Consider the following 15,540-nt stretch of genomic DNA (forward strand, 5'->3'; position numbering starts at 1 on the left):
AAGAAGGCTTTTCCTGTCATAGAATCATTACAAAATTGATGGTAACTTGTTTCTTTGAGCAAGCATCTACTGAGCTGTATGGAGTCCAACAAGCAATGTTACATCATCATCATCATCACTATTATCATTGAAACTGGCACTTATTGAGTGCTTACTATGTGCTCAGCTATGTGTATTCATCTTATTCAATCCTCACACTATTCCCACAAGGAAGGCATTATCATCCCCAATTTAGAGATACTAAAACTGAGGTGCAGAGATGTCTGTAACTTGCACTGTATTACAGAACTAGTAAATGGTGATGGTAAGATTCAAACCCAAGCATATCTGAGTTCAGCTGTCCATGCTTCTGGCCACTATGCTATCCTCTTGTACTACTTTACAAGTATGAGATATGTGTCAACAAGGGAACTTCTTAGATTAGGCAGAGCTTTGGATGATGGCACAAAAAGAGAAGGGAAATGGAAAATCCAACGCTCTATTACCACTCGTAGTTCTTGAACTCCCCAAGCCAAAGTCTGTATTCTGGCTGCAGTAACTGCTGACCCTATATTACTCATGCCCCTCCTTACTGGCTGTTCCACGTGAAGAATTACTTTTTCGTGCCATACTCTCCCTTCTTCTCAATGCCACACCTCTCCCTCCCAACCTGCTTGCTCACTGCCCTTTTCAAGAAAGCCTTCTCAAATGAATAAAATCTGCCACCCAGTCTCTCCATTTCTCCATGACGTCCCCACCGTCTGGGAAAGTGCTTGCTCTCTCTCTGTGATTCCAATCTGGTGAAATGTTGCCTGGTTGACCTCTGCATTTTTCTCATGTTTGTGTGCATGACTCTCCCATATGCCATGTGGCTCTAGTATCTTCTTTTACCTCACAAAACACCCATCCAGGTTAGAGAGTGCCGTAAACAAGGGAGATTGAGACACATGGAGAATTTCAAATGCAGTTTATTGCAGCAAAACAAGGAAACGGGGAGTTTAAGACCTCACCACAAAAGAAAAACAACTTGCTAACACCTTATGTACAAAACCAAAACAGCACAGAGATAAGATGCTAAGGAGCTGTCCACACCCTGGATCTAACTGGTCCTACTCTGGCTGGCTTAAGAAGGTGCTTTGAATGTCACTTGGGTGGTCACTGCTGAACTGTTTCTCAGGGAAAGCACAAAGCAGGGTCATAGCCAGGGGACTGAGACTGCCACTGATCTGAAAACTTCATTGGGAGACAGCAGAAAAGAAAGAGCTGGGGGAATACGATGAGCTAGTGTAACTAACCATAGCTCTTTTCTCCAGTAAGGCTGGGACAAATTGACCTTGGTCTTGCCAAGCATATTTGTTAGTGATGCCGGGGAGAACTAGAGCTAACGAAACAGAGGGCATCTCTTTATCTGGTTACTCCGGAGTAAGTGGTAGAAACAAACTTCACGCTGGAACTGCCACCAGAGGACTTGACACCCCCAGAGCTGGATCCCCGGCCGCCTATGGAGCCTCCGGAGCTCCCGCCGCCAGAGCCCCTGCCGCCCGAGCTGCCGCCGCCGCCTCCTCCAGAGCCGCCTCTGTAGCCCCCACTGCTGCTTCCGGAGCCGTAGCTGCCATGGCCGCCGCCGCCGCCTCCGGAGCCGTAGCTGCCACCTCCGGAGCCATAGCTGCCACGGCCGCCGCCGCCGCCACCTCCAGAACCATAGCTGCCACCTCCGGAGCCATAGCTGCCACCTCCAGAGCTGTAGCCTCCGCCGCCACCTCCTCGGCCGCCACCTCCACTGATGGTTGTGTGGCTTGTGCTCACAGCTGCAAGAGGAAGCTCAGTTATTTTCAACTTCAACTCCCTTTCCAACCCAACAAAGCTTGCACATGCCCCTAAGAAATCCGCTTGGACTTACACACGCTCACGTTCGGGGCACATTCTCCAGACATCCTGTGGGAGAAAAGAAGAAAATTCCTCAGGACACTCCAGCTTCACAAGCCCCTTCCCCATTCCCCCCGCTCCGCCACCTTGAAGACTCTCCCCGTCTGGGGCTGCTCCAGTGCACCTGATCTGAAACTTCCCAGTTCCCTCAAGCCTCCCAAACCTGTCATTTTTCTCAGCAAGGGCCAAACAGGGAGAAATTCTCATATAAATGAGACAAGAGCCTTGCAGCCAATGAAGGCCCCCTCTAAAGGTGCTGACTTTAGGCCAGCCGCCATCTGAGGCAGCCCAGATATAGAATAATTTGCTCCACCTCAAAGCTCTTTCTAGATATGTTACAGCCCTACAAGAAAAAAATAAACAGCTTGGAACTCCAGCTCCCAAAGTAAAACTAGGTCTTTCCTCCTGCTCCGTGTACTTTTCATTTCCCCATACCCAGGACAAGCTGCAATCAGATGGTTGCGTCTTCAACAACAGTCAGCTTGCAAGGAAGGAAGACCATGAGAAGAGGTTCGACTCCCAGCGTCCCTTCCTCACCTGCTTTCCTCTCCCTCCAGGAGGGTCCTGTAGGTGGCAATCTCCAGATCCAGGGCCAGCTTGGTGTTCATCAGCTCCTGGTAGTCGCGCAGCAGGCGGGCCAGGTCTTCCTTGGCCTGCTGCAGGGCATCCTCCAGGTCGTTCAGCTTGTTCTTGGCATCCTTGAGGGCACTCTCACCACGCTGCTCTGCATCACTGATGGACTGCTGCAAGTTGGCGATCTGAAAAAGAATGTGACATCCTCTCGTAACATGCACTCCCCCCGTGGCCTTGTCATCCCAGGTCTCCCCACTCCAGCGAGGCCAATAATGAGTCCAACAGAGCCATTTGGCCTTAAGTCATATCACATGGGATATCGCATCACCATGTTGACTTCCTTAAAAGACCTTAGGGGTAACTCAACAGCCTCTCTTGGCCCTGAATAAGGCTCCTACAATCCTTACAGACTTGACATTCTTCTAAACACCTACTCTAAAACCTCCTGGCTGCACTTCCTCTCACTCCCCAACTCTTAAATCCACTTTGGGTCATAGGCTAGATTGCTCACATTGACCATCCCATCTTTCTCTATTAGGCCATTCTCACAGATTTCCTTTAAGAGAACCCAGCATGATGGCTGCATTCTGGAAACTAGTATAGTCACAAAAGGAACCAGGGATAATAACGTAGCCTCAGTATGAATTGCAAGATTCAAAACTAGGAAAGCACTCACCGTTTACCTGAGGGTTACCCCCACTCCATGCAGCTGAGTGCTAAAAGGAGGAAGCACATACCTGCTTCTTGACATTGTCGATTTCAGATCTAAGTCTCTGGATCACACGATTCAGCTCAGAAATTTCTATCTTTGAATTTTTCACACTATCCCCATGTCTGCCAGCGGTGATCTGCAGCTCTTCATACTAAAGATGGTAGATAGCATTTGTTAAATGTGGGCAGAACTCAGCATGGCCCAGACACACATACATGAGATAACACAGGATAGCAAGACAAGCCATTTCAGGGAAACTGGCTAGGCCTTCAGCCCACTCACCTTGCTCTGGTACAAGGACTCGGCCTCAGCTTTGCTCTTCTGGGCAATCTCCTCATACTGGGCCTTGACCTCAGCAATGATGCTGTCCAGGTCGAGACTGCGGTTGTTGTCCATAGACAGGATGACATTAGTTTCACTGATTTGAGTCTGCATCTGAGACAACTCCTGCAAGACATAATAGGTTAGTGACTCTTACAACTCTGAAACAAAAAACAACTTAGACAGAGAAAGCAGTCAGAAGATAAAAGATAAATATCTATTCTTCTGAATCGTGGTGGATTCAGGCTTAAAAACTCTCCATTTAGAAAAACTTGGTTGAAGCTAGAAGACTTACTGCTTGGTAGAGTGCTGTAAGGAAATCAATTTCCTGCTGCAAGTTGTCAAGTTTGGCCTGAAGGTCCACCTTGGTCATATAAGCACTATCCACATCCTAGAGGAACAAAGGGCATCATGAAGGCACATTCTCTCCAGGGCAGCTCCCTCTCATTACCTGTAAGGGGATTCTCCAAGCAAAAAAGGAGCTTTGGGTCTACTCCACTCCTTTTTACCCCAGGTAGATCACAGTTCCCTGACTGCCCCACCCCCAGATAGCACCATCAAGGGAGTACGCCTGGCTTGCTGAGAACCTGCCTCTCCACCTACTATGTAAGGTGCTGAGAAATACGGAGAAGCCAAGTGTCTGGATCAGTCCAGGTCCATGATGATGTGAAAATACAGCCCCACTCCAGATACTCCTCAGGTCTACTCCCTGGCTCTCCATATCATGGCTGCTTTCTGCTTAGTAATTGGAGACTCTCTTCCATTATTTATTTCAAATGTGAGTTCCATTGTACAGAATTCGCTCACCTTCTTGATGGTCACAAATTCATTCTCTGCATTTGTCCGCTTGTTGATTTCATCCTCATACCTGCAGGAAAGCAGAAATAATTAGGAGATTCAGAGGGGGTAAGACCTGAAGTCCAGCATTCTAGACTAAAGGTGGCATTGCCTATCACTGCCTTTCTATTATGAACCTGGGACATATTGGCCACTCCTTTCTACTGAGCAATAAAACCACTAAACTATTTCCATCTCCTGAGAAAATGAAGATTTCTGAAAAAGCCAAATTGATGTGCCTCTAACCTAAGAAAAGACATAGCTACATACTGCTTCATGATCTTAGCTTATCACTTTCTGGAACTCTTTTGGAGCAAGAATTAAGAATGGCCCAGACAGGGTCCCTTACTTGTTCCGGTAATCCTCCACCATGTCCTGCATGTTCTTCAGTTCTGAATCCAACCGAGATTGATCGCTCTTCAGTTGGTCCACTCTCCTTCTGAGATTGTTGATGAATGACTCAAAGTAGGGCTCTAAATTATGGGTTCTAGTGGAGGTATCTACCTGCTGCAGCAGCTCCCATTTTGTTTGCAGTACCTGGTTCTGCTGCTCCAGGAACCTCACCTAAAAACACAAGACCCCATTACTCCTGATACAGAAAAGGGGTCCCATAGCCATGGAGGCCTCATTTGGAAAAGAACTTCAGTTCCTATCTTCTGACCATGACAGATAAATAGGAAGAAGATGATCAAGTTAGCATCATCTGCATAACAAAACCCAACTCGGTAATTCAGAGAGGGCTTGGAAGGGAGTAACTAAACAAATACCAATAGCAAAGTACATACAGAATTATTGCAATTATGTTTCGAAATAGGTGCATGGTATTTAAGAGATTTGCCTTCCAAAATTTTGTGAGGTATATTACCATAAAAATTGGTTTACATCGCCAGGACACACACACATTTCAAAAGCATATCAGGAAAATTCAAAATTGGATTTGAAATTTGTTGTGGATAAGCTTGGATTGGCACTATTAATGATTAAGCAAAAAGTTAAAAAATAGTTTCTCTGGGTTTTTTTAGAACTGATTTTTGGAGATATTAGTGTAAAAAAGCTCTAGCCTCATCCAGTACCAATGTAAAATTATTACAAGGCAGAGCTCCCCTCTGACAGCAAAAGATGTTTGGCACTGACTTACTACATATTTTCTGCTACAATAATACTCTATACTATGTTCACACTCAGCTCCCTTTCTATGGTTAGGAAGACCTTTCCAGGGTTCTCACTTGCACCCTGGAAAGTTCAGTTAGCCCCATTTCTATTATCTTCATTCAACAGATATGAGTCCCAATTCAGCTCAAGAACTGAATAAAAAACACTTAAATGTTAATTTCACACTGATCCATCTTTAGGTAGACCACAGAACCCTTTGTCCAAGAGAGAGTCATTAGCACCATTCACAAGCATGCTTCTAACATATCTCCCAGGAGACCATTCCACAAAACATCCTTTTAACCATGTAAACATGGAAACTTGAGGTTCAAACCTACATGTATTTTGACTGCACCAGTCCCAAGTGGACCAGCAGCAGCCCTACCAGTGCACTGAGCAGAGAAACTCACCTTGTCAATGAAGGAGGCAAATTGGTTGTTGAGTGACTTGATTTGCTCCCTTTCTCGAGACTTCACTTTTTGGATCTCAGGGTCAATCTCCACATTGAGGGGCTGAAGAAGGCTCTGGTTGATAGTGACTTCTTGTATGCCACCAGGGGGGCAGACAGGCCCATAACCACCCCCATATCCACCACCACCAAAGCCACCTCCACCAAAACCACCACCACCACTGCCAAAACCACCAAAGCCACCACCCCCAATGCCACCACCACCAAAGCCACCTCCACCAAAACCACCACCACCAAAGCCACCGCCACCAAAGCCACCACCACCATAACCACCGCCAAAGCCACTACGTCCACCTCCTCTAGCCACACTTATGGAGATGCTTTTACTGCCACCAAGGTTAACAAGACTCCGACTTCCAAATCCACCACCAGCACCAAAGCTACCACCACCACCACCACCACAGCTTGAAAATCTCCCACCACCTCCTCCACTGCGGCGTGTGGAGCTGCTGGTGGTCCTGCGCTGGTAGTTGACTATCCCAGCAGAGCCGGAGCTGAAGCCCCCTCCACTTCGGTACCCAGACCTGGAACTAAACTGTCGACTCATGTTGACTTAGAGAAAAGTAGGAGCAAGGTAGAGTAAGGGAAGGAGCTAAACACTCCTCTACCCCAAGCATAGACACTTCCCCTTATATACAGGGAAGCAATTGGGCTTGGTCCTCCAGAGTCAGCGGAGATGCAGTGCCTCTCAAGGGTTTGGCTTGCCTGCAGCCATACAAGATTTTTACGAGCCTCAACAATACGATAAACACTACACACCTAGCTCCCAGGATGGGCTCTCAAAATTGCTGTGCATGCAAGATTGGTTCATGTGGTAATTATTTTATCACACGAGATCTTCCTTCAAGCGTTTGTGGCTTTGGGAAAACAGGACCCCACATCTGATACCTGGTGTTTCTTGGTAGGATTTCATAACCCCCATCACAAAGGTATGAAAGTTTCCATTCTCACCTTGCCCTTGTGAGCTACCAAGCACACTGTCTTACCATGCACAGCAGGTGCAATTCCCTGTGCTTGGATCTCAGAAGGAGCTCTCTGGCCCACTTCTAAGATCTGCCTTCCAAACTCCAGAGCTCACTCAGTTACACCCTGACAAAGAGTAAGGGCTTTAATAACTAAAAAATTTAAAGATCTTTTATAAATATAAAGATCTTTATAAATATACCACGTTGATTAATTAAAGGAAGAGAAGCTGTCATTGAACAAGATGGATGAGTGGGTGGTCTGGAAGAACCAGAAGGGAAAGACAATTTTTTGTCTCTGTTTCTCAGTTGTTACTTTTCTTGTTCCTTTTCTTCAAAGATGAAGCAGGAGACAGACACCAGCAACAGAAAACAGGTGGCAACGGATAGCATGCAAACACCCATGAGTGAAAAAGCCCACAGAGCAGTGAGATGAGTAGACAGAAGCTCTAGGACATTTTGTAAAGCACAGGGGTGGAGGTGAGGCTTGACGGGTGATTTAAGCCTCACACTGGACTGTAAAGAGGGAGAAATAAATGCAGATTTGGAAAGGAGGACAATGAGAAGTATCTGGAGAGCCTGATCTGAGAAGTTTAAATTGTTTCTGGAGGTAATAATAATGATAATGATAACACCTAACAGTATCAAAAACTGACCATGTACCAGGCACTGTTCTACGTAGCACATATGTATTAACTTGCTTAATTTTCACAACTTTGAGATAGATGGTATTTTTCTCCCCATTTGTAGAATGAGAAAACTGAGACACGGGGTTGAACAACCTGACCAAGTCTACACAGTTGGTAAGTGGGGTGGCTGGGATTTGAAGCAAGGATACCTAGCTATCGTGTGTAAGATCCTAAACAGCATGTTGTACGACAGCACAGCAGCAGAATTCAAGTCATTCTGCCTGCTGTGTGTAAAGCCAGACAGCACAGGAAGTACCCCACCACAGAGAGTTCTGAGGGCAGAAGGCCTGTTTTATCACTCTGAATCCTTGGCTCCTCGCACATGCAAGCACTTGGAAAATGTTTCTTCAATTCACTCTGAGAAGGGGATTTTGGTGGTGCAGAGTTTATTGAGGAGATTTTACTTCCACCCAAGTGCAAGAGCCCCCGGCATGCATTGCAATGGACCAGGGAACCTCAGGGGCCTTCCTGGAGAGCAGCACTTGATCAATGTCAGTGGATAATAGTGGCACTGAGATCTGGACAGACCAGAACCCCACGCAGACTTTCATTTGAAGACTTCTTAGAAGCCTGGCATGGTCTCCAGGCCTGCACATAAACACAGAATTGAAGACTCAAAGGGAAGAAACCAGCTCTAACTTCTGCTGGCTCCAAGCAATTCTGTAAGTGGCAAACCATAGATGTACTTGACAAGTCTCCACTATGGTGTGCAAGATCTATGGGAGAAAGAGAGTCTGTGAAGATCATCTGATCCCATTGCTCTGTGGCTCTGAATCGGGTTGGCTGTGTTTGTCCCTTCCATTGCACTCTTCACATTGAGCCTTGTTCCTCTTTTCCTCCCACAGTTTTTGCCGTATACCCTCCTCCAGAAAGTGCCCCTCACCACTCCCCTGCTACCCCGCTCCCTCGCCATCTCCATGGCACTGCTATGTGGGACTCCGTCCTAGCACTAAAATCCTTCGGCTGCTAAACCAACCATCTCTTTAGGGAATGAGTAATTCAGGTCTTGTTAGGAACAATGGAGACTGGGACAGTCTTGACATGGTAATGACTGTTGCCTAATCATTTTCTGACAGGCAATCAAAATTATTTTAGTTCAGCATACTCCCTCATGAGACATATTGTTCTGCACCATCGATTCCTTCTAGCATTTTGGAGGGGTGTGAGTATGTGTGTGCACACATGTTTGTGTGCATGTGTGTGCCAGCCAAAACCAGATCCTGGCAGTGATCCACACTCCCATCTTTGAACTAAGAAACTGACACACAGAAAAATCAAAGGTTTGGATGGTCAGGGAATTGGTAGACAACTTAGCTGCAAAACATACTCCAGGTGCTCCTGTGAGAAGGGAGAAATGCAGGACTAGAAGGAATAAGTGCCGTAAACCTCACCATAGCTTACATTTGCACAGCTCACCCCACCAAACACATACACAAAGAGCATCCCACAAGAGCCCTGAGAACTGGGCAGTCTAGCTGTTCTCAACCTATTTCATGAAACAGAAAACTCATGCTCAGAGATTAAGTGGCTTCCTCTAGACACTCCAGCTAGGAAAAGACACATCTGGGACCAGAACCTGGGTTTTCTGATTTCAATTCAAGTGATATTCCTCCTAAACTGGGAAGAGGCTCAAAGACAGGCAAGTGGAACTGGGCCCTGTAAACGAGTACACAGAGAATTACAGAATGCTCCCATCCGTAGAGCCGCAAAGGTCACACCATCTAACCTGCCTCACAGAGAAGTGAGAGCACAGGCCCAAAAAAGTAAAATAAATAAATAAATAAATAAAAGTCTAAGTCATAAGTCAATTTCTGAGACTCTTCCCATCGCTGAATCAAACTCCTATTCTTTTTCCACTGCCCATTTTCAAGGCAGCCCAACAGAGCTGGAGCTGCAGTGCTGCCAGACCAGACCCGTCATCTCCTGTGATGTCCCCAGGATCAGGGTGGGTGTGTGGGATATGAAAAACCACATGCAGGAAAGGTGTGAGCCACACACTCTCTCCTGGCTTACTTATGTACTGTGCATTTATGAAATAAAGATAAAATGAGAGAGAAAGAGACACTAACATCTACAGGCAGCAACTATGTTGTTAGGAACCACATTGCATTTAAATACCACACAAAGTCTGTGTGGTGGGAGCTCTTAGCCCCATTTTAGAGAAAAGGCATCTTAGGTTTATAAAGGTTGAAATATGTGCCCAAGGTCATCCAGCAGGTAACTGACAAGCCACGCTTGCCTCACTCCAGAGTCCAAGCCCGCTGCATCGCATGGCCTCCTTCTGTCATCGGCCTGCTCACACCACCCGCACCTCCTACATCTTGCCCTGCTCACCCACTCCCCCAGCCTCACACCTTGACCACTTCACTCTCATGCTTTGCCAGACTGTTCAATCTTCTTCTTCCCTTTCCATCCCTGTTCCTCTCTGTCTTCCAAGCCCACTTCTACTCTTCTCTTCTCTGAAAGGTCTTCTGGTTGCCTTGGCAACTTGCCACAAAACCCTACCCTTAGTCAAGCCCTGGGCCACCAAAGATCTCAATTCCTGAACATTTGGTCCTGAATCTGTTTTTGGTCCATCAGGCCTTGCAGGCAAATGCCATCTCCTACAGGAAGTTTTCCTCAATCCACATCAGGCAAGTGCTCTGTTGGTCTCTTTTTCCAAGCTCAGCTGCTGCCAGACTCAGTAGATATTGATGCATTGCTTGGCTCATTTTCATGCATGTGCTGTGTGTTTCCTGGCCCTTCAATCACTCTGTAAGCCTTTTGAAAGCAAGACTGAGTCCCCTGTGTCTTTTGATGCCCTCTCAGCATCCCACATGTCCCTTATACTTGAGAGTTACCCCAGCGGTGCTGGATTACAGAGCACCAAAACACCCCCACCCAAGGACTCACACACACAACCCAGAACTGATCATTGAGATGAGGCTGCCAGGGGCTCGCTGTGGGGCATAGGCAGGAGCAGGTGTGGTGATGTTTTGAGAGCTTTTTGTGGGATGGGACCAAGAAAAGAGTGAAGAGAGACATGCAATGACAAGCCACCCAGCCCTGAGGGACTCCACCAGGGACGTGGAACAGGGAAATCCCAGGGGAGTGGGGAAAGCTGAGGCCTGGGCGGAGTGCAGAGAAATCACAGACAATGGGGAGGTAGGGTGAGATGTTGAAAGCAGCCAGGCAGCAGAGGAGGGGCCAAGGCTTCTTATGTAGGAGGGAGAGGTGCAGACAGAGGGGCAGCCCTATTTAGGACAGACGGCAAAGAAGGAGGTCCCCAGGAGTCACTCACTAGCAAGGCTGGAGCAGAGCAGAAGCCAGGAAGGAGGAAAACAAAGATGAGTGTGGAGGAGAGAGGCGGTGGGGCCCATCTTACTCCGTGCCATGGAGGCCACCAGGCCTGGGCTCTGCTCCGCTCCTGATTCTGCACTTCTCTAGGCAGGTCACTGACCATCTCTGAGCCTAAGTTTCCTTCCTCTGTAAAAAGGGGGCTCTTTGTACCTTCCAGGGAAACTGAAGCATAGTAGAGGATAGATAAAGAAAAAAGGAGCCGGGCGTGGTGGCTCACGCCTGTAATCCCAGCACTTTGGGAGGCTGAGGTGGGCAGATCACGAGGCCAGGAAATCGAGACCATCCTGGCTAACAAGGTGAAACCCAGTCTCTACTAAAAATACAAAACAAATTAGCCCAGTGTGGTGGCAGGTGCCTGTAGTCCCAGCTACTCTAGAGGCTGAAGCAGGAGAATGGCGTGAATCCAGGAGGCAGAGCTTGCAGTGAGCCAAGATCATGCCACTGCACTCCAGCCTGGGCAACAGAGAGAGACTCCATCTCAAAAAAGGAAAAAAGGAAAGATTTTTCCCTCACTCTTGCATTTGAGAGAACCCAGAAGCTGATATAATAATCAGACAAAAAAAAAAAAAAAAACTTTAGAACAAGCCCCTGCTTTACTGGAAACAGTGAAAAGGCTGGAACAGGACATTTAAGCTCTTGACATTTGAGAGAACCCAGAAGCTGATATAATAATCAGACAAAAAAAAAAAAACTTTAGAACAAACCCCTGCTTTACTGGAAACAGTGAAAAGGCTGGCACAGGACATTTAAGCTCTTGACATGGGCCCATTTCCTCATCTTGTGAGAGAAAGCCTTAAGGAGTCCACAGACCTGCCCTAGGAAAGCTAGGCACCATCACGTGGAAGAAGGGATGCTGGGTGCACCTGAGGCTGGAGGGAGCTGGGGCCAGATGTGGGGAGCCTTTGCCCTTGCTGCAGAGTGATTGCTCTGCAGGGGGAGCACAAACACTGAGGGCTGAGCACACAGGGGCAGGCGTGGAGGCCAGAATGCACACTTAGAGCCCCTTGGAAACCCTTCCAGGCTTGGGATTGGGCCACTCGAATCCGGTCCTCCACGCTAGAAAACCTCCCAATACCCCAAATTCCTAGCCAGCCCTGCAACACAGCATTGATCAACCTGAAGACATCCATTTCCCAGACTGATCGGAAAGCTGATACAACCAGGGAAACCTTGAAGAGGGACCTTCAAGTTCGGGGTAATGCCCAGTAATTTGTTGGACTTGTTTCCCTGGGACCAATTAATGAGCAAATGGCTCATTAATTTGAAGATGCATCCTGGGCCAAAGGGCTGGGTAACTGAAAAGAGATGACATTCTCAAGAGACTCTTCCTTAGACCAGGAACTTTCCCAGCCCAGAAACGCACACCTTGTCCAAGGTCAGATGGAGTTAGAATTTTACTGAGTCAATGATTGCTCCTCCGGTTCACCACGTCCTCAGATCAAAATCTCTGTGGATGAGAAGCTGGTGGAATTAAATTTATATTTCCAGAGTGCCCCACCCTGCCACCCTGCCTCTCAGAGCGAAGAGTAGCTGGTGGCCTTTCCCTGGGACTCTCACCAACCCAGGTGCTTGCTCCCTCCTGCCAGCCTCTTGGTTTGATTGATGAATGCACCTGCTTGGCTCTCCCTCTAAGTATCTGCCTTGTGGGAATAGCATTGATCAGGGGCAGGGATAGAGAACTCTGTGGTCCCTGGAAGGACTTCAGACCCCCACACCTGGTCTCCCCACTCCCAGGTACGGTGGGACTCAGGTGAGATATTGCACGTGTGGGCATTTCCTACATGGTTTATAGAATTGCTTATTGTTTTCACTGGGGTGAGCTGAAAGTGACAGACATTTTCTCCTGATGGGATTTCTTATTGTCTCTGATGGAAATATTATCTGTTTCAGGAAATCTCCTCAGTGTCTTAGTGCTAGCCTTCCTTGTTTAGGTCCCTAGAGTTACTCCCTCTTGCCCTGAACTTCAAATTAAGACTACTCATTTAGACACTGAGATAACTTCTTTGACCAACTCCTCTCCTCTCTGTCCTTTATTTCTCCTGCCCCTGCCTTGTGGAATCTCTATTCCAATATTCTTCAGATTCAGGCACATGATTCCCTCCATCTGTCCCCCAGGCCTCCATGACTGGACAAAATCAAGAATTCTGAAGAGAAAAGTCAGGGCCACATTTTCTGGGACAATCCCAACTTTTTCTCAGGAGAGAATGAGAAAGGTGAGCTGTGGTTGGCTTTACCTTTGCGCTTTTTATCAGAGCCAACCTGGATCCCCTTAGAGTATCACACACGCATGACCCCAGGGATAATCAAACTCACACCCTGTAATAGACCCTGTGCTGCCAGAAAACTTAGCTTCATTTTACAACCCTGGCTAGGGCCCTTGGCCTCTCTGTGACTTCAGCTTTCGCTGGCACCTGACCTTATTCTTCCCATATAACACGGAGAGTAGAATTTTTTTTCTCAGGCTCCACCACGTGAACTCAGTACAGCAAAGATGTGAGACACCTTCATACACATATCCCCGCCCATCTCCACTCCCGCCCTCAACCTCTTGCCAAACGGTGAGCCAATCTCTGCTTGAAATTTGATCACTCCCCAGGTAGTCTCTCCCATGTTGGGATCAATAGAAAGGTACTTCTTATATTGAGCCAAATTTGTTGTAGCTTCCTAAAGCAATATTGATGGAATCTGGATAGGGGATTCATTGGAATAAGACAGCAACCCATATGAATAAAACATTGTGTTCCCAGGCACGCCCCTCCAGAAGTCTTTGTGGGGGATGTGGCAGCTAACTGCAAACATCGTATCAACCCGTAGTGATAAGACACTCTGTTCCCAAGCACACCCCTCTATTCTCTCTGAGAAGTTTCTCCCCGTTTCACCTGTCCTGGCAGCAGGCCTGTCAGAGGACAGGCAGAAAAGGGAAAGGTGGGCAGACAGTCTGCCCACATGTGGAGGAGAAGCCCACCTTTCAGGGGACATGTGGGAACTAACTGCAAAGACACTGCCTGATCTAGGTCATCAGCTAGAGCCAGCCACCCTTCCTGTGGTCCCACGGAAGCCTTTCAAATCTTTGCAGTTAGCTGCCACATCTCCCTCAGAGTCTGCTCTCCTGGGCCTTTCACCGGTACTCCTGTGACCAGGCTTTGGTTCCCCACCATCACGGTCCTGGTCACCCTCCTCTGAGTAGGCTGTTTATTACTACTGTCCTTGGAGATCAGAGTCCCCAGAGTGATCTGCCTCCAGAAGAGCCTAAACAAGCTCTAGACGTGACTCTCTTCCTGATTCCCACGGCTGCCTCCAGCAGCTGCCACACCTTCTGACTCACGTCTCCTCACCTGCCAGCTGGACACTCGAAGTCATATTTATGCCCACTGCTCTCCATCCATGTCTTCCTAGTCCTTGTGATCTTGGCTGTTGGCTGCAAGTGTGCTACACTGCATCTGTCTGCTCCCTCTCTCCTTCCCTTCGGACAGCCTCTCTGCCCATCTCTGCCTTTCCCACCCATCCCCTGACAGGCCTGCTGCCAGGACAGGTGAGATGGGGAGAAACTTCTCAGAGAAAATGGAGGGGTGTGCCTGGGAACACAGTGCCTTATCAATATGGGTTCTAGTCATATTCGAATGAATCCCGTATCCAAATTTCATCAAAGTCCCTCCAGGGAATTAGAAAGTAGATCACATCTTTTTATGTGACTCTTTTACATGGACTCAGAACTACCACAAAGGATGAGGTGGTGGCTTAACTTGCTCCATTCTGGAATTTCTGCATCTCTGCTTCCCTCAAGTCATCGATTGAAGATGTCTCTGCCCATGACCCCACTCAGTTTATGGGCCTCAGCCCCTTCCCTCCCCAGCTCAGTTTCTCCCGTCCAGCTGCTCCCTCTCACCCCCACACTCACTCTTATTTTAAGTCTCTGAGCGGACTATTCCCCTGTTTGGAAGGCCCTTCCCTCACCTCCCCACCCACACCCCCCTTCCTCGGCCCTGTTCCATATCCCAGTCCTCCAGGAGTCTGTTGGAACCAAACATCCCTTCCCCAGCACTGGCACCTGTCGTAAGTCCCACTGTTCCTGTTTTTGGGGGTCTGCCTGTGTCCTCAGAATAGGCCTTGCTTCCACTCTCAGGCTAGGAGGTCCTTAGAAGCACACTCAGATTTCTCTTCTCTCTGTATTTTCCCTCCCCCATAATATGTCATTTAGTTGTGAGCAACTTAAGATTCAGAAACATGTTCATTCAACATTGCATTCCCAGTGCCTAAGCCACTGCCTGCCAGACAGTAGGAGCTTAATAAGTGTTTATTGAACAAATGTATAATTGACTTTTGAATGATCAGCCACTTTAAGGATTAATAAGATTATGTCTGCAAGATTCTTCAAGACTGTGTATTACTATACAATAAAAAATAAGAAGAAGAAATTTTAACTTCCCAAATATGAATAATTTCAGGTCTGCAGACATTTTAAAAGAAATGGCCCAGGTACCGTGGCTCACACCTATAATCCCAGCACTGTGGGAGGCCAAGGTGGGAGGATTGACTGAGCCCAGGAGTTCAAGACCAGCCTTGGCAACATAGTGAGACCCC

The 15,540-nt window shown here is 47.6% G+C and overlaps 1 protein-coding gene across 2 annotated transcripts; it reads right to left on the reverse strand.

Annotated features, from left to right (window-relative positions):
• Positions 1-420: 420 nt before the first annotated feature.
• KRT1 (keratin 1) lies at positions 421-6,575 on the reverse strand. Of its 2 annotated transcripts, none has more exons than XM_073021340.1 (9): positions 5,911-6,575; positions 4,698-4,912; positions 4,319-4,379; positions 3,807-3,902; positions 3,473-3,637; positions 3,216-3,341; positions 2,443-2,663; positions 1,880-1,914; positions 421-1,787 (listed from the first exon to the last, which is right to left on the reverse strand). In XM_073021340.1, exons 1-9 carry the CDS (start codon positions 6,514-6,516, stop codon positions 1,384-1,386), a joined length of 1,929 nt encoding a protein of 642 aa, XP_072877441.1. In that variant the 5' UTR covers positions 6,517-6,575; the 3' UTR covers positions 421-1,383. The 2 variants fall into 2 exon arrangements, with proteins under 2 accessions (XP_072877441.1, XP_072877440.1); XM_073021339.1 differs by having other exon boundaries at positions 421-1,815; positions 1,884-1,914; positions 5,911-6,516.
• Positions 6,576-15,540: the final 8,965 nt, after the last annotated feature.

Source organism: Chlorocebus sabaeus, chromosome 11 (assembly GCF_047675955.1).
Source record: "Chlorocebus sabaeus isolate Y175 chromosome 11, mChlSab1.0.hap1, whole genome shotgun sequence".
NCBI classification, from domain to species: domain Eukaryota; kingdom Metazoa; phylum Chordata; class Mammalia; order Primates; family Cercopithecidae; genus Chlorocebus; species Chlorocebus sabaeus.